The sequence below is a fragment of the Vombatus ursinus genome, unplaced genomic scaffold, assembly GCF_900497805.2.
Source record: "Vombatus ursinus unplaced genomic scaffold, bare-nosed wombat genome assembly UNPS02014833.1, whole genome shotgun sequence".
Lineage (NCBI taxonomy): Eukaryota > Metazoa > Chordata > Mammalia > Diprotodontia > Vombatidae > Vombatus > Vombatus ursinus.
In genome coordinates this window covers 121366-147984 of record NW_020954611.1, presented here as the reverse complement: position 1 = coordinate 147984, position 26619 = coordinate 121366, and the positions used below count along the sequence as shown (strand labels likewise).

At 40.5% G+C, this 26619-nt stretch overlaps 1 protein-coding gene and 1 pseudogene across 1 annotated transcript in view; both read right to left on the bottom strand.

Annotated features, from left to right (window-relative positions):
• INPP5F (inositol polyphosphate-5-phosphatase F) overlaps positions 1-10467 on the bottom strand; it is a 92477-nt gene extending 82010 nt beyond the window's left edge. The window contains exon 1 of the mRNA XM_027839836.1: positions 10371-10467. Coding sequence (XP_027695637.1) covers positions 10371-10467 — 97 coding nt within the window. The remainder of the gene's footprint in view (positions 1-10370) is intronic.
• A 1088-nt stretch (positions 10468-11555) lies between these two features.
• LOC114026180 overlaps positions 11556-26619 on the bottom strand; it is a 30732-nt pseudogene continuing 15668 nt past the window's right edge.

Below are 26619 nucleotides of genomic sequence, written 5' to 3'. Positions count from 1 at the left end.
AGTGTATTGTCCAAGGTCACACAGCTAGTAAGTATTTGAGACCAAATCTGAACTTGTCCTTCTTGACTCCAGGCTCAGTACTCTATCCACTTCACCACCTAATGCCTATAATGGCACTGTGCTTAGAGTGAAAAACTTAAAGCTAAAGTTAAGAAGATGAGCTACGTATCCCTGGGCAACATAATTTTCATAACAAAAAAGAAATAAAATATCAAACACGTTTGACAATAACAATAAGACCTTATATAGTTAAATCTTAGCCACTTAGTAAAAAAAATTGTAGGCCCCAATCTGTTTTCTAAGATGTAAAATGAAGGCAAGATATTGGGGGTTTGATAGTTGCTAAGGTCCCACCTCTAAACATATATATTAATATGATGATAATAAGCATGTCCACTCAGCTGTGACCTGAAAACATTAAATTTGATCATTTTAAGTAATTTTTGCAAATTTTATGATGAAAGGTAACATCTTAAAATTATTTTGTGTTTCTTATCAGCAAATTGAATAGCTTTTTGAAGTTATTAACACTATTTCCTTCTTCAAAAATTCTGTACACATCTTTTGACCACATTTCCACTAGGAAATGTCTTCAATTACAGATTATGGGTATAAGATATTTAATTGTATATATTTACCAAAAGTTATTTCTTCTTCCACACCAAAATCAATCTTTAAAAGATTTTTTTTTGGTAAGAAAAAAATAAGGGGAATGGAAGGAAAGATTAAAAAAAAGCAACAACTAGGGGCAGCCAGGTGGCGCAGTGAATAGAGCACCAGCCCTGAAGTCAGGAGGACCTGAGTTCAAATCTGACCTCAGACCAAACACTTGACACGTACTAGCTGTGTGACCCTGGGCAAGTCACTTAACCCTAACTGCCTTACCCAAAAAAAAAAAAAAAACTAATGACTGATCCAATTATTTAAATCATCTTTCTTTTGTTTATATAGAACTGTGTTATACATTACTCTCCTTATTTTACACTACAGCACCACACTGGCCTTCTGGCTGTTCCTTATACACAACACTATCTCCAGCCTTTGGTCTTTGCACTGGCAACACCCCTCTATTTGGAATACACTTCCTCCTCATCTCTCCTGCACACACAGAATCTCATTTCCTTCCCAGGTCGCCTTCAGGCACACCTTCTATAGGAAGCCTTTCCTGCTCAATTCAAATGCTAATATTCTCCCTCACCCAGTCACCTTGTGTGTTGCAGATACATATGTATAACATGTTGTCTCCCCAAAGTAACACTATTTCATTTGTGCTTTGTACCCTTAATGTCACGCACAGTGCCTGGCATACTGAAGGTACTTAATAAATGGATGCTGAGTGAGTGATGCATATACAATATAAAATTATTTCATTAATACAACCCTAATGTGAAACACTATCATGGTGATAGTTGTTATTGTTGTTCAGTCATTTTAGTCCTGTCTGACTCTTCATAACCCCATTTGGGGTTATCTTGGGAAAGACACTAGAGTGGTTTGCCATTTCCTTCTTCAGCTCATTTTACAGATGAGGAAACTAAGACAAACAGGGTTAAGTGATTTGCCAGGGGTCACACAGCTAGGAAATATCTGAGGCCAAATTTGAACTCAGGTCTTCCTGACTCCAGGCCCAATGTTCTATCCATTGTGTTTATCATGGTGGCTAAACATACATATTAGACATAGCCTCAGGGATATAATTTTCATAACAAGAGATAAAATAGAAAACATCTTTGTCAACAGTAGTAAAACCTTATATAGCTAATTAAGCCATACAATTACTGACAGCAGTCCAAATACAAAACAGAAACATCCTCTTCCCCAATAAACCTGATTTTAAAAGTATAGTAAAGCATCCTGACAAGCCTTTGGTTTCTGAGGAAAGAAAAAAAAATTCAGCAGTACTGGGATATTTTTCTACTTCTACTAGTCTGCATCTATTTAAGACAAAAATCTAATTACACAAGCTCCTTTCAACATATTTGTCTCACCATGATTCTTCCCACTTCCCTTTCTTCCTTTTTATGAGTGATTCTATTCAACAACATTTAGTCTCTTAAGGTAAGAGGTTTTGAAGACTATCTATCCTCAATTAAGGTAGCTACTTCACACATCTATTCCCAAATATTTGTTGGCAAAGCAACAGACCCACAGAAGAGAAGTGATTTGCCTAGGGTCACACACTAATGAGTGACAGAACTAGAATTCGAACCTGAAGCTTGGCAACATAGCACAATGTTCTTTCTACAACAACATGCTATCTTTCCCTTGTTTCACTGATGACCATGTGACTTCCTTAAAAATAAACTCCAGATATTTAACCAATCTAAAGTCTAGATAAGAGGAATCTTTAAAGGAAAAAACTGATTAAATAAAATTAAAATTAACAGTATGATAGGGTGGTAGAATACTAACTAAAGTAACACTTTTATATCTTATATATTAAGAAATATGAAAACAAAAAATCCAAGGTAGATGCATGAACTCTCAGAGTCAGAGTGTTCTGGACCGGTAGCAAGCATCAAGAGGCATTCTCATATTAAGGCAATAATGTTATCCATAGGAAAGCTGAACTTAAAATAAACAACACCTAAACATAGCTCCTTCAGGATGTAATTCAGAAAAAACAAAAAAACAAAACTCTATTCTCAATAGGACAGGGAGAGGGACTGGGCCTGAGGTTTCTTTAGTATAAAGAAGGCCCAGAGAAAGTATCTTCCTTTCCCACTGCAGATTGACTTCAAGCAGAATAAAGGAAAATATTAAAGAAATAGAAGATGTTAAATTATACCAGATACAGAATGGTATGCAGAAAGAATTCATTAGTTACATTATTCAGTAATTATTCAGTAATTTCTAAATATGACCCTGAGTTTTCAAGTTGTCTCAACATATCTGACTAGAGAAAACAATTTAAGTCCTTCTGCAAAGTTCTACTACAACAACTGAGAAAGATATTTTGGCTTTCTGGTCCTCTGTCTCCTCAACAAAATGAAAGGGTCGTATTATAAGTCTCTAAAGTCTCCTCTAGCTCAAATACTGTGAATTTCCATTTTCCTTCAGAAATAAATTAAAAGATCTTTCTACCTAACCTGTCCATTTTTGGTTTTAAGAAGTTGTGAAGATAAAATTTACTCACTAGAGTTTTTCACTGGATAATAATTCAACAAGTGTAGCATAATGGATAGAGAATTAGCTAGCTGTGGAATCCCAGACCTGAATTCAAGTCAGACCTCTTCCACACGCTGTCTGCGTTACCCTGGACTGAACCTCTAAGGGACCCAGGAAATTCTCCAACACCCTAAGTTACAGAGATAGTGTAGATATTAATCTGCAATGGTAAAGGAAGTTCCCTAAATTGATGAAATCACAAGTCTAGGTTAAAAAAAAAATCTAAAAACTAAGAAATCTCCCAAGAATCAAAATTATAGATACTCCAAAAGGCAATGAGTAAGTAGACAGATACACAATGGACATAAGAAAGCTGCAAAATATATCTAATGAGGGGCAGCTAAATGGCGCAGTGGATAGAGCACTGGCCCTGGAGTCAAGGGGACCTGAGTTCAAATCCGGTCTCAGACCAAGCACTTGAGACTTACTGGCTATGTGACCCTGGGCAAGTCACTTAACCCCAATTGCCTCCCCCCCAAAAAAAATCATAGTGTGACCCAAAATGAGGGTATAGGATACTTTAGAGTTTTCCTTCAAGGACTGATAGCAAAATACATACATACATACATATATATATATATATATATTCACAAAGCAAGTATTAAAAAATATGGTATTTTCATTTATTAGCAAAAAATAACTAGCTAATATTTTATAAAATTTAATTTGTTTTACTAGGGAAAATTGTTTCTGTCCATTATTGCCATTTATTGAGCACTGCTGTACAATTACTATCACTAGACTGAGGAATGATTCTCCAACATTTTTGACTTGACAATTCCTATGACCACCCTCTGTCCCACATTAATCAGTCAATAAGAATTTATTGAGTATCCACTATGAACCAGACCCTTTTGCTAGCTATTGGGAAATAGCAAAGATAAAAGAAAAAAAATATAATCCCTGTCCTATAGGAGCTTCCATTATATTATGGGAGATAATATATATATTTAAGTACATATAAAATAAATACAAAGTAACTTTTTGGGTAAATATTAGCAGCTGGAGGAGGGAAAAGGGAGTGAAATCAGGAAACAACCTCCTCCATGAGCTGTGAGCTGAGCTCTAAAGGAAACCAAAATATTCTAAGAGGTGGAGAAGAGGAAGGAGATTACATTTCAGGTGTAAGGAGGCATCCTGGACAAGGCACAAAAAAACAGGAGATGGAATGTCATGGGTAGGAGACAGTAAGATTGCTCGTTTGACTGGACTGGAGAGTGCATGAAGGAGATTAACGTAAAACAAGGCTGTAAAGGTAAGCTGGAATCTTTATCAAAGGTCTTTAAATGTCAAACAGAGGAGTCGGTCACTTCTCCATACATTCTTTATGTACCTGCTACCTGAAAGACTAAAGTAAAAAACAAAACAAAGCATGGGAGAGCCCAAGAGGCAGAAGTTAATCCAGTCATTTTTATTTTTCGGTTCAGGCCAGTGATTTCGATGGCACAGGGAAATCCTCCCACCAAAGCACATCATCAACCGATCAACAAATAACAATCTTAGAGACATGCTTCCCGCTGCCAAATAACTTTGGAAATCTATGTTACCATATCAGAATGGCATCTCTCCTTGGGGTTTTTTATTCTTAACTTGAAAAGCTTATTTCTATAGATCTGTGACCTCATCATTATGGCTGTCTCAAGATCACAACCCCTACACAATTTCTCATTCTGTGAGACCTTGTCCATGTCTTCAATGAATGTGTTATGGATCTTCTTCTAAATCTTGTGACACTTCATAGATGTCAATGGAGCACATGGCTTTTCCATCTGATATTCCTGGCTCTGGCTATACAAACCCAGTTCCTTTCCTGGCTGAACATCTCTGAGAACATACTTTTTTCCTGCTTCTCTTAATTGTCAGTAATATGTTGCAGGCTACTCACACATACCATGAAGCTTTCCACTGACCGTCAGGAGACACATAAATGTAATTCTGTAGAAGACTGTCATATTCTATGATTTGTAGCCATATAGCACCATTGGAAAAATATTGACGTTAAGAAGTTAGATCTTTGCTTCAGGGAGAAGTCTGGGTTCACTAAAAGCACAGAACAATTTTCCCTAACATACACTTTTCCATCAATTCAATTTCAGGCCCAGTTTCATCTACAGCATCTATCAAAGATATATTTCCTGATACTTCCTAAACAATAGGTACTTGTATTTCATTTGTTTGTTCCTGTGTGACTATTAGGTTGAATACCTTTGAGTGATTATAGGTTATATTTAAAAGGTTCTGGAGGTTCTAGGCTTGATGATTCTGTTTTGAGGTAACATTATACTGGATTCATCTGGAGCACTTCATTATCTATATGCAATCCCACCTTAATTTGAACACTGTCCTGAGTATGCTTCACGACAAAGAGAAACATTAGCACTATAAGTAAATATAATCTGACTTACTGAACACAGGCTAATGATGGAAAAATACAAGAGAACAGACACCAACACAGACTATCACCATTTCCTAAGGAATTTTAACAAGATAAATTATTTGCCAGCAAACGATCTCCTTGCCAAGTAAAGAAATATGACAGCCAAGAGCAACACTATAAAATCTTATGGAGAAATGAAGATGACATAAAAACAAAAGATAAGATTTTTGAAATGTGTAATGTCATGGAGGAAAAGAAGGAAAGACTAAGAAATCATACTATCTCAAAACAGTGAAAAACAAGTTTAAACAAATCAAGTGAGATTTCCGAATAAGCCAAATCAACCCAATGACATCTAAGGAAGTGACTAAAAAGGAAGACACAGGATGAAAAATAGAAAAGATCTATAAAGATTTCTGACGCTCTTTTCTCTATCAAGGCAGAGAACCACCATAATGTTACTCTAAAATTAAAGTTTCTGGTGTAGTCTATGAAGTAGAAACAGCATTAAAGAAAACAAAGATGAGAAGAGGAATTTGCCCAAATCAAGTATACACAAAGGAAGCCCATCCTGGAGGTAAAAGTTTGGAATGTGTTGAAGGATTAGTTCAAGATATCTAAAGAAAGGAGACTACAAAACTCATGGAAAAAGTCAGACCTAAGTACTAAAGGGGGAGGGGGAGAGCCTTCACAGGTATATAAATGGTGCAGTGGATAGCCAGCCTAAAATCAGGAAGACTCATCTTTGTGAGTTCAAATATGACCTCACCAGCTGCTTGACCCTGGGCAAGTCACTTAACCCCATTTGTTTCAGTTTTCTCATCTGTAAAATGAGCAGGAGAAGGAAATGGCAAACCACTCCAGTATCTTTGCCAAGAAAACCCCAAATAGGATCACAAAGAGTTGGACATGACCGAAACAAATAAGCAATAACTATTATTAACAAAAAAAATCAATAACTATCAACATATATGCCTATTTTTCCATCTCTACAAAATCTTTTAAGAGAATTATCTATTCACAACATTGAGGACATTCTCAGCTAACAAGAGAAGAAAACAGGCAGACTTTCACAAATGATAAGCTACAATAGATTACATCGTTAGTCATTCAATTGACTGAAAATATAAGATCCCACTACTAATAAATGTTTGGTGACTACAAATGCCATCTTAAAGCATCTCCTCTACCAAAGAATCTCTCATGGATGTGTCAAGTCATACAAAATTCCTCAAATGATACAACAGAAATAACTTCAATGATCCCATCATTATCAAAAACAACACATAAAACAGAATTTTATGGACATCAGACTTCAGAAAAAACTTTTAAAAAACCGTTTACTTGACTCCATCAAACCCTAAAATTAATATCCTCTCTCTTCTTTTTCACTGCCTCAAATCTCTCGCCACACCAGTCCATCCTTCACTTAGTTGCCAAAGTGATTTTCTTTAAGAGCATGTCTGACTCCAGTGTTTCCCTATTGCCTCTAGGATAAAATATGACCTTTTCTGTTTGAAACAATGCCTGTCACGTAACTGGCACTTAATACTTGTTGACTGATTTGTTTTTTTAAAACCCTTAACAATCTGATGGAACCCACCTTTCCAGGCTCATTATACATACCTTACTCCCCTTTCTACACTCAACAGTCCAGTCAAACAAGTCTTCTTGGCTGCTCTCCACATAGGACATCACATCTCTTGTCTCCAGGCCTTTGTGAAGGCTGTGCTCAGAAATCCTGAAATGGACTCTCCTCACCTCCACCTCTTTAGGATTCTTTACTTCTCTCTAGACTCAGCTCAAGCACTCACCTTCTACACAAAGCCTTTCCTAACTTTCCAACTGCCACTGCCCTCTCTCCATATGCCACCTCATATTTATTTTGTATTTATTCTGTAGACACACACATGTGTAGGTTCTTTAAAAACAGGGAATGTTTCATATTTGTCTTCCTAACCCCAGTGCCTAGCACATAGCCCATAGTAAGTGCTTATGTGCTTGGTGAGTGATTGCTAGGCTCCTAGAATCATCTTCATTGACTACATTCACTTTTCAATTTACTCACTTCTCAATTTATTGCATTCTGACTTCTAACTCCACTCTACTGAAAGCCCTCTGAGGCTTCCAATCTCTTAATTGCTAAATTTAACAGTTTTTCTCAGTTCTCCATCTTCCTTGAACTACTGCTCTGCAAATTTTAAAACTGTTGATCATCTCCTCTGTCTTCGTAGTCCTTTCCCCTTGGCTTTATTAATAACACTGTTGTGTTCTGGTTCTTCCTACCCTGGCTTCATTAACACTATTCTGTCCTGGTTCTTCCTACCTCATTACTCCTTTTCAGTCTCTTTTGCAGGTTTTTTACCCATCTTCTGTCCTCTAAGCACAGTTGTTCCTCAAGTCTCTCTCCTGGGTCATCTTCCAACTCTTAAGAAGTTCCCATGGACTAAATTATCTCTATGCAGATGATTCCTAATCTATATATTCAACCCTAATTTCTTATCTGAACTGAAGCCTAGAATGCACTCCCACCTCACTTTCTTTTCAATTCTAATTGTTCCTCAAAACATAAATTCCTTATGAAAACCTTCCCCATTTCTCCACTTAACAATTTTTTCCTCACATTAACCTATATTTATGTGTTGTTGAATATATCTTCCAAGCAGAATAAAATGTCTGTGAAGGTAGAGACTTTCCCAATGAGACTTTCTCTTTGTTTCTCTAGTACCTAACAAAGTATTTTGCACATAGCAGGTACTTAACAGATGTTTGTTCAACTGCAGTTAATAAGAGAAAAAAAAAAATCATGATGAAAGTTAAATCTCAGAAAGGACCCTGGGGACATAAGAAAGGGCCTTCTGGACCTTTTCAACAAGGTCAGTCTTTGATCTAGGTTAATGTTCTACGTGAGGTGAGAACCCCTGAATTAATACCTAGAGGCAATCATTAGAACTGGAAGAGACTTTAGAAATCACATAGGAGAATATCCTCATTTTATGGAATGACTGAAATTAGACCTAGAGAAATTAAATGATTTGTCTGAGACTACACTGCTAGTCAATGAATAAAAAGACTGAAAATAAAACAAAGGTTTTGTGACTTCTACTAATTCAGCATTCTTACAACTATATCAGGCTATTTCCTAGGGTTGCCTGATCATCAAAAAACAAAGCAAGTAATATTTGGTACTAAGTCCACATTATTTTCAGATATATACATCATGAACTTTGCTAGCAATTTAAAACAAATCCTACTTATGTACCAATCTTAGAAAACTGAAAAGTTATATTGTGGAAAGCTGTTTTTAAAAATCTATAGGATCAAAGTATAAGAAACAAAATTACTACAGGCTGACCATTTTTTTAAAAATTACATTTTAGTTTACTGTTAGAGTAAATATTAATGCAATAATATTAGGAAAAGATAAACATATTAGCCAAATAACCTAGGAATAAAATGACTATAGTTTACTTCATTGTGGATATTTTTTAATCTTGAACTTCTCAAAATGAAAACTAAAATAATGATGATTCAGGACACGATTCAGGAATCTTTTCTACTAAACAAAATAACTACAGCTTTAACAAGGCTGATCCCTAAACAATGTCATTTTATAATACTTTGTGGACACCCACAAACAGCAATAGAGTAGTCATATAAAATGCTATAATTAAAATATATTGGAATGTTCAGTATAATCATTACATAAGAAAAAGTGCTTTTAAATTAAAACACAAAAGTGACAAAGCATCAGGAAACAGCAGTAATCACAATAAGTCACACCTTTAAAGTTGGGGAAGAGAAACTAAAATTGATGTCAACAGGGTTGACTTCCTGCCAGCGCTGCCAGGAATAGGCAGATGGACAGACATGATCATTTCTTGCCTGACGTTACAAGTGGAAGACAGAACATCTAAATTTGGACCTTTCAATTTTGGCTATTTGCCTAAGATTCCAGAAAAGAAGGCACCTTTAAAAGCAAGCAAACAAAAACCTTTCATTTTATCACCCCAAAATACTGATTCCCAAACAGAAGAGTCACACAGGGTTAGGCCCACCCTTGAAAGATACCATCTTTCAAGATTGCCACCTCCAGTTCATCATATGATTCTTGTGGGTGTATACTAATGAATTTTAATTGTTGTGACAAAGAGATTTGGTAACCTGCTTTGCGATAGAGGTTGTTTGTGGTGGGTGTTTTCTAAGAAACAGATCTCGGATCTTAATATGTAAATTTGGAGGGGAGAAGGGTAACAAACCCCTTCCTCAGTAATAAAGGAAAGCTAGGTATCTGACCAATTGATTCATTAAGAGGCACAACCCGAACTTCCTCTTTTCAAGGACACTATGCCAAGTCTTCGTGTGAGGAGTGAAATGGGTTTGAAGAAAGCAGGGAGGAAAGGGTTAAAAAAGAAAAAAAGAAACTACACCTTGACCATCCTTTTCCCTCCCGGAACCTTTATTTCACAAATTGTAATTCCAAGGACCTTGCTCCCAAGAAACAGCATCCCTCTTCCAAACCCCCAAACCTGGCCGCGGGTCATCACCGCCACTACGCGGTCATTTAAGAGACAATGACCTTTCACCTCGTGCCAGGGGATACTAGCCGATCGCCCCGCCAAGAGCCCAGAGGCTGCGGACCCCCAGCCAACCGCCCAGCCCTGCGCGCCCCCCCTTTCAGGTCCCCGCAAGCGGGCAGGAGCGGGCAGGGGGCGCCTGCCCCGCCCCCACTTCGCCCTCCGCCCCCCTGCCAGCCCGCGGGAGGGGAAAGTCAGCCCCCGGGCCGCCCCGCCCCGCCCGGGCCGGGCGGGGGGTCCTCGCTCACCGGGTCGCAGCTGCAGGCGCCCGTCCCGGCGGCTGCACCAGAGCGCGCGCTCGCCCTGCTGCAGGATGTAGTGATCCTTGGCTTGGAAGAGCTCCATGCCCGCCCCGGGCCCGAGGGGCGGAGAGCACGGCGGCGAGCCCGGCCCAGCCGGGGCGCCCTCTTCAGCCGGGGTCGCCAGGGCGGCGGCTGCGGAGCCGGAGCCGAGGCCCGAGGACGGAGAGCGCAGCGGAGCTCCGCCTCGAAAGCCGCCGCTGCCTTGGCCCCGGGTCCTTCTGTCTGAGCCCAGCTCCGGCTCTCGGTCGGCTCCCCCGGCGCTGAGGCTCCGCCCCCAGCACCGCCCCGCCCCGTCCTGCCCCCACCCTCCCTGCCTTCACGTGATCCCGCCCGCGGCGGCCCCACACCGCCCCCTGGCGGAGGACTGGAGCCTCCGCCTCCTGTCATCTCCTGCCCTCCCACATCAATACCCTGCCCCCTGCGGGGAACCGGAGCCGGTGCAACCAAGAGCCACGTCCCGCCCCCCCCCCCCCACTTCCCCGCCTGCCCCCTTGACAAGAGCTAGCGCCTCCCTTCTAGTCGTCCCTCCGCCAGTCTCCCAGGGTCCCCAGAATCGTGTCTCCAGCGCAAGCGACAGGAACCAGACCTGCTCCCAGCTCACCTTCCCGCTTAAAAACAACCCAAAGCAACAAAACCCCCACAGCTCCAAGCAGCTTCGGGAAGGGGCGCCAGGGTCTCGCTGGTCCTTGCCCCGGTAGAACAGATGGCCCATCACACAGAAGAGACTCCACAAAGGGGGTCTCGCCCCCCACTCCCGTCTTCCCCTTTGCAGCCTCCTCACCCTGTCTTTTCAAATCAAGGGGGCAAATGACACATGCGATCCTTCCCGTCTGTCTGCTTCAGTGCAACAAGTATTTTGCAGGTCTTAGTTAAAAAAACAAGCATCTAGTAAACACCTACTATGCGCCAGGAGCAAGGAATACAGAAAAAGGCAATGACAGTCCCTGCCCTCAAGGAGCTCCTAATCTAATGGGGAGACAACATGCAAACAGCTTTGTACAAGCAAGCTATATATACAGGATAAACTGGAGAGAAATGCCCAGTGCTAAGCACCGTGCCTGGCACATAGTGAGCGGTTAATAAATGCTTATTGACCGACTGATCAACTGTCTGGACTGACTTCGCTATGGACTAAGTGCTGTGTGGCCCCCTGTCAGCTCTCTCCCCTACGAAGCAGAGCAGCCGTTGACGTTGTCTAGTGCCGTCATTGCCCTGCTCCCACTGGACCTCCTCCCTATGGATCTCCCCCAGACAAGAACTCTCCAGTACACACACAACCTCAGATGAACGCTGCTCTGCGGGTCATTGCTGCACTGAGCAGATGGCTGTGGGGCCTTTTGCAGCTTCTGGCTTCAGCTGAAGTCCTTGGTTACTGTGTCTAACAAAAAGAGTGGGTTCTGCCATACTTTTTTAGTTCAAAAGGCAGAAGCTTCTTTTTTTCTAGCTCCCTTGAGAAAAGCAGCCACCCTTGTTTCAAACCCAAGACCAGCAACAATCCTAGAAAACACTCAACTTTTTTTCCTTTACAGAGTGGCGGGTCCCTTTGCTACAATCGCTGCTGGAACGCCTTGCATCTCTAACAGATTTTTTTTTTTCTGCCCTAGGCACCCAAGTCATTAAGCTATAAAGCTACTACTTCCAGGCCAACTAATACCCTTGGGCCTGGGTCTCTAAGGGCAACTTCACCTTAGCTGGAAATAAGCATTTCCTGTACCTGCCCTGAAGGCTCCACTACATCTCATCATTATCCAAGTAAAGCCTTTAACCAACAGCAACCAAACATCTCTGGGATGAATTTGGGGGTTCTCCAATTTTTTCACTCCCAAATCCCTTCTGCTCTCCAGGAGAGCGGAAGACTGAGGAAATGCACAAAGACTGATCTAAATCCAGGAGACTAAGTCTTTGTGTCTCCTATTCAGCCACATTCCTGGCCTTTCATATGGATATTCAGCCAGCCTGAGCCTCTCACATCCTCTTTGTGTTGACTTGTCGGTTTAATAATTGGGCTCTTGGCACTTTCTTTGCCGGATTTTTTCTCTCCCACAGTTTAAGTGTAAGTCCTAGAGGGGCCTATGCTTTCTGATTCTTTTGTGCTTCCTCTTAGAACCCAGTACCGTGTTTTACTTGTAGCAGATGCCCAATGAACAGAACCCAAATGAGAATATGTAATAGGAATAATCTGGAATGGGAATGAGACTTACGTTCTAGTCTTGATTCTGTGATTCCGGATAAGTCACCTTAGTGGCTTCACCTATAAAATAATTTCTAAGGTCCTTCCCAACTCTAATAGCGATTAATGCTTGTCACTGACTGGTTCAAGCCAAGCTCTTACTTAAGCAGTCTCACAATACAAAATGCTGCACACATCTCTCTGTTCCTCATAGTGAGAAAGAAAAGCAGTAAATACCAGAAAGAGGACAGATAACATGTTTAACCTACTCCCATATAGTTGAGAGAGACTAAGAGCCATACTCTTAACTCCTGTAAGTGTTCGCTACTTGTTTCAGGCAATTTTTATCTTTCCCTGAAGAGCACACATATTCTAACCACAGAACCAGCATCTCAGTCCTAAGAAGTGACTACTGCTTTCAATTTTAACACATGTTTTGAAGGAGGGATTTTACCATTTCCTACATAGAATAAGAGGGGTAGCTAGGTAGTGCCAGGCCTGGAGTAAGGAAGACCTGAGTTCTGAACCACAGACCCTTACTAGCTGTATGACCCTGGGCAAGTCACTGAACCCTGTTTATCTCAGTTCCTCGTCTGTAAAATGAGTTGGAGAAAGAAATGCAACCATTTCAAGTATCTTTGCCAAGAAAACCCCAAAGAGGGTCACAAAGAGTCAGATGCAACTGAACAACAACAGAATAGATTAAGAGAATGTTGGTGCTAAAAAGGAATTACAACTCCTACAATGTAAGTTGAAGAAACAGACATAGATAGGTTATATGACTTGGTTACACAGTTCCTGAATCTTAGGTCTACTGCTTTTTTTTCTAGTGTTTTCCCCCCATTAAATGAAGGATTCTTAACATAGGATCTGTGAACCTTTTAAATATTTCAAATATTTTGATAATTCTTTTCAATATAATTGGTTCCCTTTGTAATCCTTTGTATTTTGTCCATAGATTTCATCAAACTACCAAAGGGGCCTAAGGCAGCACAAAGGTGTGCTAGATCATAACATCGGCATCAGGTCTAGCTTGACTCTTCCAAGGTTATGCCAATTTACCAGAGGTGTTTGACTTTCAAATACTCTTGTTGCCTCAATATCAGCAAAGAGGATAATAGACACATACTTGCAGCTGGATGTTTACAAGGTGTGAAAATGAATACCTTGATTTGCTGGACCCTTCACCTGCCCCCCAAATTATCCTGGTAACCAGAAGAATTGTATGAGGACTGGCTATATTGGCTTGATATAACAACAATCCTTTATGGTAACCAAGAGTAAACCTAGCTCCACATGTAGAAAATCATCAACTCGGGGCAGCTAGGTGGTGCAGTGGATAGAGCACGCCCCCCCCATCAGGAAGACCTGAGTTCAAATGTGACCTCAGACACTTTACACTTAATAGCTGTGTAACCCTAGGCAAGTCACTTAACCCCATTGTCCAGCAAAAAACAAACAAGAAAGAAAGAGAAAATCAGCAACTTTGAAGTCAATTAAATTCATACCAGTTTTGAAGCAGACCTGAGCCATTTTCGGGTTTACATTTCTATCTTCAAAGACTTTCCTGACTGCAGGTTATGAGACTATGGACATACCTTGTTGTGTGGTTTTTGGAAACAACCTTACCTCCAGAGACTCCCCTAACTTTGGTTATGGGACTTTCAGAATATCCTATTTTTGGAGACATCTCCTTTTCAAGTCTTCAACTATGAGGACGGCTTATCACCAAGAATGCCTTCTGATCTGTGTATCAAAGGGTCACAGGTTTGACACCTGGAATTCCTCACTTTCTCCTCCCCTTGGGGATGGGGCTCACTGACTTAATCCTTTTTAAGCCCACCTTTCCCCCTTCCCCCTAATTCCTTACTTTCCTTTGTTGAAAAGGGATATAAACTCTTCCCATTCATTATCTGGCGTCCTGTTCAGTACAGGCTGGATAGTACCCATGCACATGTTCTTTTCTTTTCTTCCTTTCTTTAATTTCACAGGCATCATCTTCCTCTGGTTTTCTTCCTTTTAGGGAAAAGGGAGATTTAAATCTCAACAATTGGCTTTTTCATTCCCCAGGAGTCTTCGCCTGCTGGGAAAGAGAGATCTTAAATTCCCTCACGAGAGCCTTTGCCTTAGTTTACAAGGAGTTCTTTCCGGTTACCAACCACAGCGGAGAACATAAAATCACGAGAGAGTTCCCCCTAGATATATATTCTTCCAAAAAATATTGTTGCATTACTTTCACCACGATTCCTATTTCATCACTGGAAAAAAAAAAACAGCACTACTGTGATTCTTTTAAAACTGCTTGTAGTTGTCATTCAGAAAGTATTTGGGTTTTTTAAAAAATGATTTTGGAAAAAGTGCCTGACAGTCTCAGCAGAAATCAAGAGCTATTTCTTCCATACAACTGGAAACCCTTGCCCAACCATATCCAGGCAACGAATATAAAAGAGGTCAGGAAAAAAATATGGTCTCCTCATCTCAGTGTTTGCCCAGGAGGTGTTTAGCTGGACTGCTCTATGTTCATCACTGCTGGCTGGAATCCAAATGCCTCAAATAATTTCAGTTCTCAGCTAGCTTGATATTTTATAGACGGTCCCTCCTATCCCTCTACCCCAATCCCTGACTCTTCGGTGTGACCAAGTTTCCTTCACTTATCTGAAAATTCTTTCCTTGCAATATCACTCCAATTCATCCATCCAGTGGCTCACCAAAGCTTTTTCACACTTACTTGGAATGCCTTTGATTGATTTAATTTGATAGAGATGAATTCCTATCAAGTTAAAGTACCAAGATTTAGTATTTGATCACTTACTTTAAGTGGGGTGAAGTAATTTGATTGATTTATTCAATAGCTCTACCCTAAAACATACTTATAGATTCTGCCATAGAGACAATGTGGTCTAATAGCTAAACAGTATTGGACTTGGCAGCAGGAAGATGAGTTCAAATCCTGCCTCAGACATTTACTAGCTGTATCACCATAAGTAAACTCAGTATCCTCTTCTGTAAAATTGAGATACCAGTATCTATAGCACTTACCTCATAGAGTTGTCAGGAGGCATCAGATGAGATAATATATGTAAAGGACTTTGGAAACCTTAAAGGAGGCTTCTGGGTCATGTGATTAACAAGATAGAGAATTAGCCATTTTCTCTAAGCCTTGTGACCTCTCAAACCTCCAAAATAGGAATGATGTGCAAGAAATAGAGCTATTTTAGCTGTCTCAGTCTAGGACACCAAGAACCTTATGGAGGTAAAAACCTAATGATTTAATACCATAAAAGGCTAATCCCTAAACCCTAACTTGCTCACTCAGCGCCCCTTTGCCCACCTCCCTCTAGCTCTGGGAGAACTGAGTAAGCCAACCCTTAAGTTTGTAATGAAACTCAGTGTTACCCCTCCTTTCTCCCAGTGCCATGGAAAAACCAAAAGGCAAGTTTGCTCTATCTGGGACTGCAGTCCTCTATGTTGCAACAACACTCAATTAGAGAACCAAGGAACAGAGGGCAGGACACCAGAGTGTACATGGATCCACTAGACCTTCCTTCCAAGGGTCCAGGATCCCGCTGGTACCAGTTCTATCCCCCTAGAAGTCACTTGGGGCAGACACCAAAACCAGTGAAACAGGAATTGCCTAATGTGGCAAGAGACTGAGACCGCTTTGAGGTCCAGCCCCCCACCCAAACTGCAATTAAAGCAGGAGGAGTCAAAAAGTGAGCAATATGGGATTGTAAGGAAAAAAAAAGACTGAAATTACCAAAGATTTCAGGAGGAAAAGACCTTGAACATAAGCAGATAAACCAACAGGGAAGATATTAATAACAGAAGGGACTATGACCTCCAGATCATAGCATACAGTGCAGCTATTCATGTGAATAAATATTGAAAGACAATGGAAAGTGAATCTGATGAGGCAGAGGAACCTGTGGGTACCCAAGAGAGCACGGAACCATGACAGGATGTTGCTGAATGATTTAAAAAAGAAATCAGAATTGTGAAAGCAGAATTTATGACCTGCACAGCAGAAATAATTGGCAGAGTAGAAAAGCGTGAATCCACAGTGGCAAGTCTCACCAAAGAAACAAAGGAGAGAATAGCTGATTGGGAATACAGATACAGTTACAGAAGTAAAGGACAATATGGAAGAAGGGAAACCTTAAAGCACCAGATAAATATTAGTCATTATAATGGGATCAAAATTCAGCCTTAGAGTCTTTGGATTGCTAGTGGAACTTACGCTAGTTAACTCTTTGCCTCTCTGAACTCTGAATCACTTGCTCGTATTATGCACCAGATCCACCTAACCTTGTGTTTATCTCTGGATATGACCTCTTGATCACCTAATACCTCATTTGTCTCACCTTTTATCCCTGTCTTCTGGCCCTGTCAAATTCTACTAAATAAGCAAAAGCGATATCAAACGCTTGAAGCGTGGAAATATGGGCTCTAGGCCCATGAGAGTATCAGAAACTCCTTTCAGGAAGTAGGGGACTACCATGGAAAAAATGCTAACTGTAAAGTGAGAGGCTCTGGGTTTAAATCCCATCCCTGATGTTCACTACCTACATGACTTGGGCAAGTCACATAACCTTGTTGGGATTCACTTTCTTCATCTGCCAAATGAAAGGGTTGGACCAGATGACCTCTAAAGTCCCTGTCCAACTCTAAATCCACAATCCTATAAGTTTTCCCTACTCTCTATTTCTGGTCAGATGCTACTCCTTGCTTATACTTACAGCTTCAAGTTCACCTGCACTCTAAGACCAGTTTTGGCCCTGGCCAGAAGCCCTGCCTCAGAAAATCTTTACCTTGGTATCAAGTTCCATTTATGTTTTTGTGCCCCATTTTTCTGACTCAGACCCCTTGCCTAGACACTGACTCTTTCTCTGCCCAGATCCTTTCTTTGCCTCGACCTCTGATCCTTGTTCTCTAATCTCCTAATCTGGGATCCTGTTACCTGCTATCAAACCTCAGATTGGTATAATATTAACTACTCTGGCCCTCACTGCCTGAAGGCCAGGTATGTTATATTCTATCCCTCTTACAGGGTTCTCCAGTACTCTTAAGAGGGGTTAGGGTACCTAGGCTCTCTGCCAATGACTCTAGCCCCCACCATTGTGTGACCAGATCACACAATGTACCCCAGTTTCATTTAAGCTCTAACAGATTAGTTTCCACAAAGAAAGATTTACTTCAAAGTTATATTACCTAATATACAGACAGCTTACTTCCCCAACATGTGGGGCTTAATCTTCCTCCCAATCAATCTCTGAGATGGGAAAGGGATTAAGTTCATAGTTTAGCTCAGTTCCCAATAGAGTATAATCCCAAATTCTAAGTACAAAATCCCCTTCAGCTCAAGTCCCAGGACCCTTGGTTTCTCTAGGCTTCTTTGCTGGTCTGGCTGGCTACAACATTCCACCTGAAATCCCATATGCAAGATGGCTAGAGCTCAAACTCTCAGGTCCATGTGGATCACCATGAGCACCTGAAACTGAAAAGGACACAGAACAAAAGCAAAAACTCCTAGGCCTCTTTCTTGGAGCCAAGGTGAAAGGTGGGGGGTTGGGAAGTTGGGGAAGGTATTCTTTCTCCCAGTTCAGTTCATGATACCTGCACTGTAGGTATATTTTGTATGATCCTTATCCTCTGGAACAAGATAGACTGTTCTAATCTGTCTATGTTCCTGACTGTCCAATAAAAGGTGACTACTGTCATCCATATGGTAAGAGAAGCAAGAGAAGGAGGATGCCTCCATGTTAGGTGATCTAGACATGAACAGGTCAAGCTCCCTTACACTGGGAAATCAAATAAGAGGTAAAGTGGCATATGTTGCTGAATTTAGGATTATATTAATTATCTGGAAAGGGATCTTGGCAGGAGCGTGCTGGAGCAGAATTGTACCCAGTGGTCAGTGCCAGTCCTCATCCTCACATTATTAGTAAGCATCTGGAAAAGAGAGCACTGATCACAAAGAGCCAACATGGCATTGTCAGAAATAGGTCATGCCAGACACACCTCATTTCCTTTATTTGACAGTATTATCAGTAGCAAATTAAGGAGAATGCTGTAAATGTAATTTGTCTAGAATTTAATAAAAGTATTTGACAAAGTCCCTCATGTTTTTTGGGGTTTTTTTTGTGGAGTAGTTGTAGAGATGTATACTTGATGATAGGACAATTAGGTTGATTTGAGACTGGCTGAATGGCTGAAATCAAAGAGTAAGCAAGTATTAATGGTCCAATGTCAACTTGGAAGGAGGTGTCTCGTGGAATGCCCATAGGATCTGTGCCTGGCCCATATTATTTAATGTATTTATCAATGACTTGGATAAAAAACATGTTTATGAAATCTGAAGGTGACAGAAGGCTTAGTAGAATAACACAGTGAACAACAATAAGGTTCCGAAAGGACATGATGAGCTAAAAATGTTTTAGTAGGCTAAAACTTTTCGGTTAAATTCCATAAGATTAAATATAATGGGGAGAAAACTTATACTTGAGTCCAATAAGTCATCTTCAAAAGTACACAGCTAGGCTATAATTCATGTGAAAAAGATTTTGACATTTTTATAATCTGCAAACTGAGGGCAGCTAGGTGGCACAGTGGATAGAGTACTGGGCCTGGAGTCAGGAAGACTCATCTTCCTGAGTTCAAATCTGACCTCAGACACTGAGTAGCTGTGTGACTCTGGGAAAGTCACTTAACCCTATTTGCCTCAGTTTCCCCATTTGTAAAATGAGCTAGAGAAGGAAATGGCAAATCACTCCAGTATCATTGCCAAGAAAACCCCCAATGGGGTCATGACATTAATGTGACTGAACAATAACAACAAAGCTGAAGATGAACCAACAGTAGAAAAATCTGATGCCATCTTAGCCAACATTAAGAGGGCCATAGCGCCCTGAACTCGGATCAGTTCTGTGAATCATGTTCAGGAGAGTGAAGGCCCTTTAGATTACGGATGTGATGAACAGTTGAAAGAGTTGGGACTATGGTGCCTAGAGAAGATAAGATTTAGGAAGGTCATGACAGCTGTCTTCAAGTATTTTATGGACTGCTATATGGAAAGGGGAACAAACTTATTCTTCTTGGACCCAAAAGGCAGAAGTAGGAGCAAAAGATGGAAGTTACAGAAAGGCCAATTTAGGCTAATATAAGCACTTCATAACAATTAGAGCTATCCAAAGCAGAAGTTAGCCTGCAAAGGTCGTGGATTCCTCTTCATTGTGGTTTTCCAGGAAAAGACTAGGTGATTGATGATTGTTTGGGGGATGTTGTCGTAGAACATTCAGGTGTATGTAGGACCGGAGAGTCACTGAAGTTCATGCTCACTTAGAGATATGTCAGCCAGCACATAAGTGTTTATTAAGTGCTTACAGTATATCAAGAACTGTGCTAATTACTGAGGGTCCAAAGAAAGTAAAAAAACCATGGTTCTTAGGGGAGATAACATGCAAACAACCAAATATACATTATATTGCTGTTCAGTCATTTTTCAATTGTATCCTGACTCGCCATGACCCCATTTGGGTATTTTCTTGTCAAAGATACTAGAATAGTTTGCCATTTCCTTCTTCAGTTCATTTTACAGATGAGGGAACTGAGGTAGATAGGGATAAGTCACTTGCCCAAGGTCACACAGCTAGGAAGTGTCTGAGGTTGGATTTGAACTCGGGAAGATGAATCTTCCAGGCCCAGCACTCTATCCACTGCATCACCTAGTTGTCCATACATGATTCATACAGTGAAAATAAAACATAATTTCAGAGAGAAGACACAAGCAGTGTCATTGTGTTATTGTAATTGTCTTCCACTGCTCTGTCTCAAGAACTATAGCCTCCAATACTACAGTCTCAACTCAGCTCTCCCCTGTAGATACATAATAGATACATAGACTGGTGCCTTGGCCCCCTCCCCCTCCAGGTTAGTGAAAATGATGCAGTTAACAAGAGAAATCAAATGGTCTTTCCCTTAGGATTTGTTTACATGCTGCAACCTGGCTACTTATGATGTGTCAATATGACCTACAGTTTCAGAGCACAGAAGGACATGTGCCTTAGGGTGCTAGCAGATGGAGATGAAGTCAGACACAAGATCTGAAGCCCACAGCGAGCAAACCCTGCTGTTTCTTCAGTGTGAGCTCCTAACTCCTCTGAAAAAGCCCCAGACCTGTCCACTGACCTGGAAACAACATACTTACTTCCTGGGCTTTTGCTAATGACCCTCAGACTAACATTAGCTTTGTTCCAGTAACTCCCATGAGACATTGTTCACACTCCAAGTTTATCTTGTTGGCATCTCCTCTTAAATGACCCAGATGCTTTGACAGTGAGTCTGGTCTACTTTATTTGAACTTTAGTATTTTATACCAAACCACATTGAGCTCTATATGTGGTCTGGAAGAAAAGAAGGAAATATTTGAAGCCTTGAAAAAGTTTACACAAGTTTGAAATTTATATAGCAAATAGAAACAACACATATAGAGTCTGAGAATGTTAAGGACTGTAATAATTTCCTAGTTCAACTCCCTTAATTTACAGATAAGGCAAAAAGAGACCCAAAGAGATAAAGTAATTTATTTAAAGTTACACATCCCTTTAACAAGATTTTAATAACCATCTATGATGTTCCAGGCACACAAAGACAAAACCCAAAAATGATCCCTGCCCTTAGGGAGCTTCCAACTTACTTGAGGAGACAACAGGCACACAGATATAAGTAAAAACAAAACATACACAAAGTCATATCGTGGGTACCATAGGCAGGATAGGGGAAAGTGGAGGTGGCCAAGTGAGACTTCCCAGTCTGATATTCCTGGCACTATACCATGAGTCATGACCCACTGTGCAGGGCAGAGTTAGCAAAGGAGAGAGGAGGGTCCTTTCCTTCCAGGAAGGAGGGGGATACAAGCCCTGGGACCAGGTAAAATGAGAATTCAATCTAAAAGCCAGCAAGGAAGCTGAAAAAGAGCAGGCAGACAAAATTCTGTGGTTTCCCTCGGAGAAAAGTAGACCAGAAACTGGTACTTAATATAATCACCGATGCAGACTGAGTACAAGCAAGCAGAGTTCCCGTCCCGGGGGAAACAAACAGACGTCAGGCAAAATTACTCAGGGGCAAATTTACAAACAGACACCAAGATGCAGGCAGAACCATGTTCCAGGAATGCTAGTCAAATTGGGGGGAGGACAGGATGGAGGACATCCAGGGAATTGCTGCTGCCAAATATCACAATTGAACAAACACTTGTCTGCTCAGCAGCAGTATCTGTTTGTACCAGGCTTGTGGGGCTCTGGACCCCATTCCTTCCTGCTTAATGCTCTGCAGCTGGGCTATGAAGTTGGCATTGACAACATGTACGCAAATCATGACTTTCTGGAATTTTATATGTGCACCAACTACTATTTGGTCACAAATTAATTGGTTAAATGTTTTAAGTGTATGCCAAAGTTTATTCTATCCTAATGAAGTAATTATTTTATACCTTACACTTCTCTACTCCTCTCTTTTGCTGTGTTCTCATACTTAATACTTATTTTTCTACATTTCAAAGATCCACCATTTCATCAATATGGGTATTCCTTAGGATCAAAAGCCAGAAGAGACGTCAGAGGCCATTAATTCCAACTCCCTCATTATACAAATGAGGTAGCTGAGGCCAGGAGAGATCAAGTGATTTGCCCAAAGTCACACTGGTAAAATTGAAAAACACATGGGGAAAAAAAATCCTTCCCGGTAAATATATCTTGTAATACAATAATTTTGCTGCAATTATTTTTCATATCAATGTTTTTTTTTCTTTCAAAGAGATCTCATTTTAGGAAATTGAATTATATCTGAAGATGGCATACATTTGGACCAATTAGTTAATTTCCATATCAACCAGATGTCAAATATATTCATTTCTAAATATGTTTATACAGTTATATGTTACTGTCTAAAGTTCAGATAAAACAGTGATTGGCAAAAAAAAAAATTCTCTCTAAGATTGTGACAATTTCTACTTAAAACATCCTATTGTAGTTGTATGCCTATGACTTTCCCTGTATTCCACCCTCCCACCCTTACCCTCATCAATGCCTAGGATTATCTCCCCCTCACCCCTCTCTCTCTCTCTCTCTCTCTCTCTCTCTCTCTCTCTGAGGCAATCAGGTTTAGGTAACTTGCCCAGGGTCACAGAGCTAGCAGATGTCTAAGGCCAAATTTGAACTCAGGACTTGCTGACTCCAGGGCCTGTCTACTTCACCACCTAGATGCCCCACCTATCATACATTTTTAAGTTTAATCTACATCATTAACATTTTCTCCATCACTTTTCTGAGGCTAAACAATTAACCAAGTCGTGATTTGTAATGTTCAATGATTTCTAAGCTGTGTGAGCTGGCTTGACATGACTTGACATCTCTTAGTGAAAAGATGAAAGTCCTATGAAAAAGACCTATGAAAGACGTCTTAGTCTGTGAAGTGGTGTATGGTGAATATGGAGGAGACACTTTGGAAAGACCACTAGAGAGGGGAGGGAGAAAGAGAGAGAGAGACAGAGACAGAGAGAGAGAAAGAGAAAGAGAGGAGGGGAAAGGGGAGTGAGGAGGGGGGAGAGGGAAAGAGGAGGAGAGGGAGAGAAAGAGAGACAGAGACAAAGAGACAGAGACACAGAGAGAGACAGAGAGAGTGACAGAGAGACACAGAGAGAGAGAGATTTTGAGAATGATGAGGTGCAAGAGGAAAGGCTGACCTAGCTTTGCAGAGAGCATCTGAGAAAGAGGAGTTCTTTATGGTACCAGGCCATCCCTCTCTCTAGGCCAAGTCAGAGGCACCACTGGGGCCAGGCAGAATTATCAGCATGGGGTAATTCCAGGTTATGACAGCATCTTTATTCCTGACAGTGGCAGTAACTGATCAGTGGCTACAGCTGTGAAGTGTAAAAGACTGTTTATAACTATTTCTGGTGACCCAAAGCCCAGGAGGCCTCTTTGCTTTGAGGAACCAGTCACCAACCAGCTGGGAAGGCCTGAGCCCTGGCATTATCTTTCTCTATTCACTGATAAAAGATGGATAGCCTGTTTCTTGAAAGACAAAATAGTTTTCGGCAACTAGTTATTTCTATATCCCAAATAATTTGTTTCTTTCATTCTCCCTAGGCCACTCAGAGGATTCTTAACATTGTCAACATTCATTCCTGAGACTTTCCTTGGTGTATTCTATATTTGTTTGTTTTGTTTTTGTTTGTTTTAGGCAATTGGGGTTAAGTGACTTGCCCAGGGTCACACAGCTAGTAAGTGTCAAGTGTTTGGTCCGAGACCAGATTTGAACTCAGGTCCTCCTGACTTCAGGGCCAGTGCTCTATCCACTGTGCCACCTAGCTGCCCCTGGCATATTCTATATTGAACATTTTCCATGTATTGCCTAGTGCTTTTGCCAATTGTTTTCATTTCCTTTTAGAAACACTTAAAAATTGAGGGGATGCCCATCAACTGGGGAATGCCCGAACAAGTTGTGGTATATAATTGTGATGGAATATTGTTGTGCTATAAGAAATGACCAGCAGGATGGTTTCAGAAAAACCTGGGAAGACATATAAACTGATGCAGAGTGAAGTAGCAAAACTAGGAAAACATTGTACACAGTAACAGCAATGCTGTAATGATGCTCAATTGTGAACGATTTAGCTACTCTGATTAAGACAATGATCCAAGACAATTCCAAAGGACTCATGATGAAAAATGCTATCCACTTCCAAAGAGAGAGACTTGATGAACTCTGAATATAGATTGAAGCATACTTCTTTGCTTTTTAAATTTTTATTATTTTATTTTGTTTGTGTTTTCTTTTTCAAAGTGGCTAATATGGAAATATGTTGTGTATGGCCTCACATGCATAATCAAAATCGAAGTGCTTGCCTTCTCAAGGAGGGGGAGGGGAGAGGAAGGGAGAGAATTTGGAACTCAAAAGTTTAAAAAACAATTCTTAAAAATTTTTTTACATGTAATTGGGAAATAGTTAATGAAAAAAACTTAGAAAAGAAATAAATACTTTGACCCCTAATCTCTCTCTAAGTTCACCCTCCCCATACCCATAGCCAGAGGCTCATTTTTTGCTAATGTGCCTACAGCTATAGGAAGTTTTACATTTCCAGATATGATGCATAAGACCTAAAATCTGATTCCTGCAGGGGATTTTCTTCTTCGGGGAAAAAAGATCCATTTTCTCTTCAGTTTCAAAACTGGCCCTAATTCTACCTCTTTGTCTATTACTCTGTTTTCAACTTGACCAGGCACTTCTAAGAGCTCAGCCCTTGATATATTTTCACACTATAAAAGTGAGAAAAATGAAGCAGGAAATCAGGCAGGTTTCTTTCATTCCTAGGTGTGGCCTAGAACAAGAATCTTTCATGCACTTCAATTTTACTGTCTCATACAAATCATGATGATTCCAAAAATACTTTCAAATACTTTCTAAAATACTTTCAACTTCATACTGGAAAAAGTTATAATATAAAATCTGAAGATTCACTATTATCATCATTATTATTATTTCATATTCTTGAATTCTGTGGAAAATTAATGAGCTAATGAAACCCAGAAATATTTCTTTAGCTGAACTTCCTCAGAATCCTTTTTAGTAAATAATAATAGTCCCATTATTCACAAGGCTTCTGTTGTACATTTTTCATGTGTGTGTGTGTGTGTGTGTGTGTGTGTGTGTGTGTTTGAGTATGGTCCTATCAGCTTTGCTGGACTTTGTTTAAAATATTTCAATATTTAGAATGGCAGTATAAGCCTGTCAATATAGCACTATCCAAAAGAGAGAGAGAGAGGGAGGGAGAGAGAGAGAGAGAGAGAGAGAGAGAGAGAGAGAGAGAGAGAGAGAAAAGAAAGAGACTCTTTAGGATAGGGGGAAGGACTGAACCTGATTTCATTGGTCTAGGTAACTCCTACCAATGCAGGTCAGCAACAGTATTGTAGTTTACAGTCTCAGATCATTGCCCTGACTTGCTCAGGGTCACACAGCCAGTCTGCACCAGTGGTAGGCTTGGAACTCAGGGTTCTTGGTTCAGAGGCTAGTTCTCTATTCTCTATGTCATAGCGCTTCTCTAAACTCTACCTTAATAGACAGCAAATGACCAGTTATGCAACACATTAGACACTTCAGAATCAGGTGTCTTGTGTGTAGGCAGGGCATTAATTTGTTAAAGGAAAAATCAAAATAAGCATCAAATTATAACAAAATTTAATTTGATTAAATGCAACAAAAATTTATTAAGTGACTACTGTGTGCAAAGTGAGATACTGCAAGGCTAGGAGGTCAGCTTTATGGTCAGGATTGTTGTTGTTTGTCCTTCATTCTCAAAGAGGACCAATAACATCAGAAGGGTGATATCTTGATTTGCAAGTGAATAGGATTTAAGTGAGGCAGAGCTATGCAAAGTCTTCTTCTCACTTTCTCTTCCAGGTTCATCCGAGTCCAGTGGCAACATATAGATCAGGATGACTGATGATGATCCCCAATGCAGTGGGAGACCTTGGCCTTTTTAAGCTAAGGTCTTTCCCAGGTCTCAGTTTGTCAGAGGCAACACCCATTCATTGATTTAAGGCTAGGTAAGAAATGAGGCAAAAGATTGCCTTGTTTGCCTACTCAAAAAAAAAAAAAATCAAACTGGGAGGGGAAGACCCTAAGGATTTCTGGTCAGAATAGAAACCTTTGGTCAGGAAGACATTAATTCTAGTCTCACCTCTGACACATGATGGTTGTGTAACCATAAAGATCATAAATTAGAGCCATAATAAATAATGAGGTGGATTGGAGTGAATAGAGCACAGGGCCTGGAGTCAGGGAGACTCATCTACCTGAGTTCAAATCTGGCCTCAGACATGGACTAGCTGTATGACCCCGGGCAAGTCCTTTAACCCTTTTTGCCTCAGTTTCCTCATCTGTAAATTGAGTTGTAGAAGGAAATGGCAAACCACTCTAGTATATCTTTGCCAAGAAAACTCCAAACGGGGTCAGGAAAAGTTGGACAGG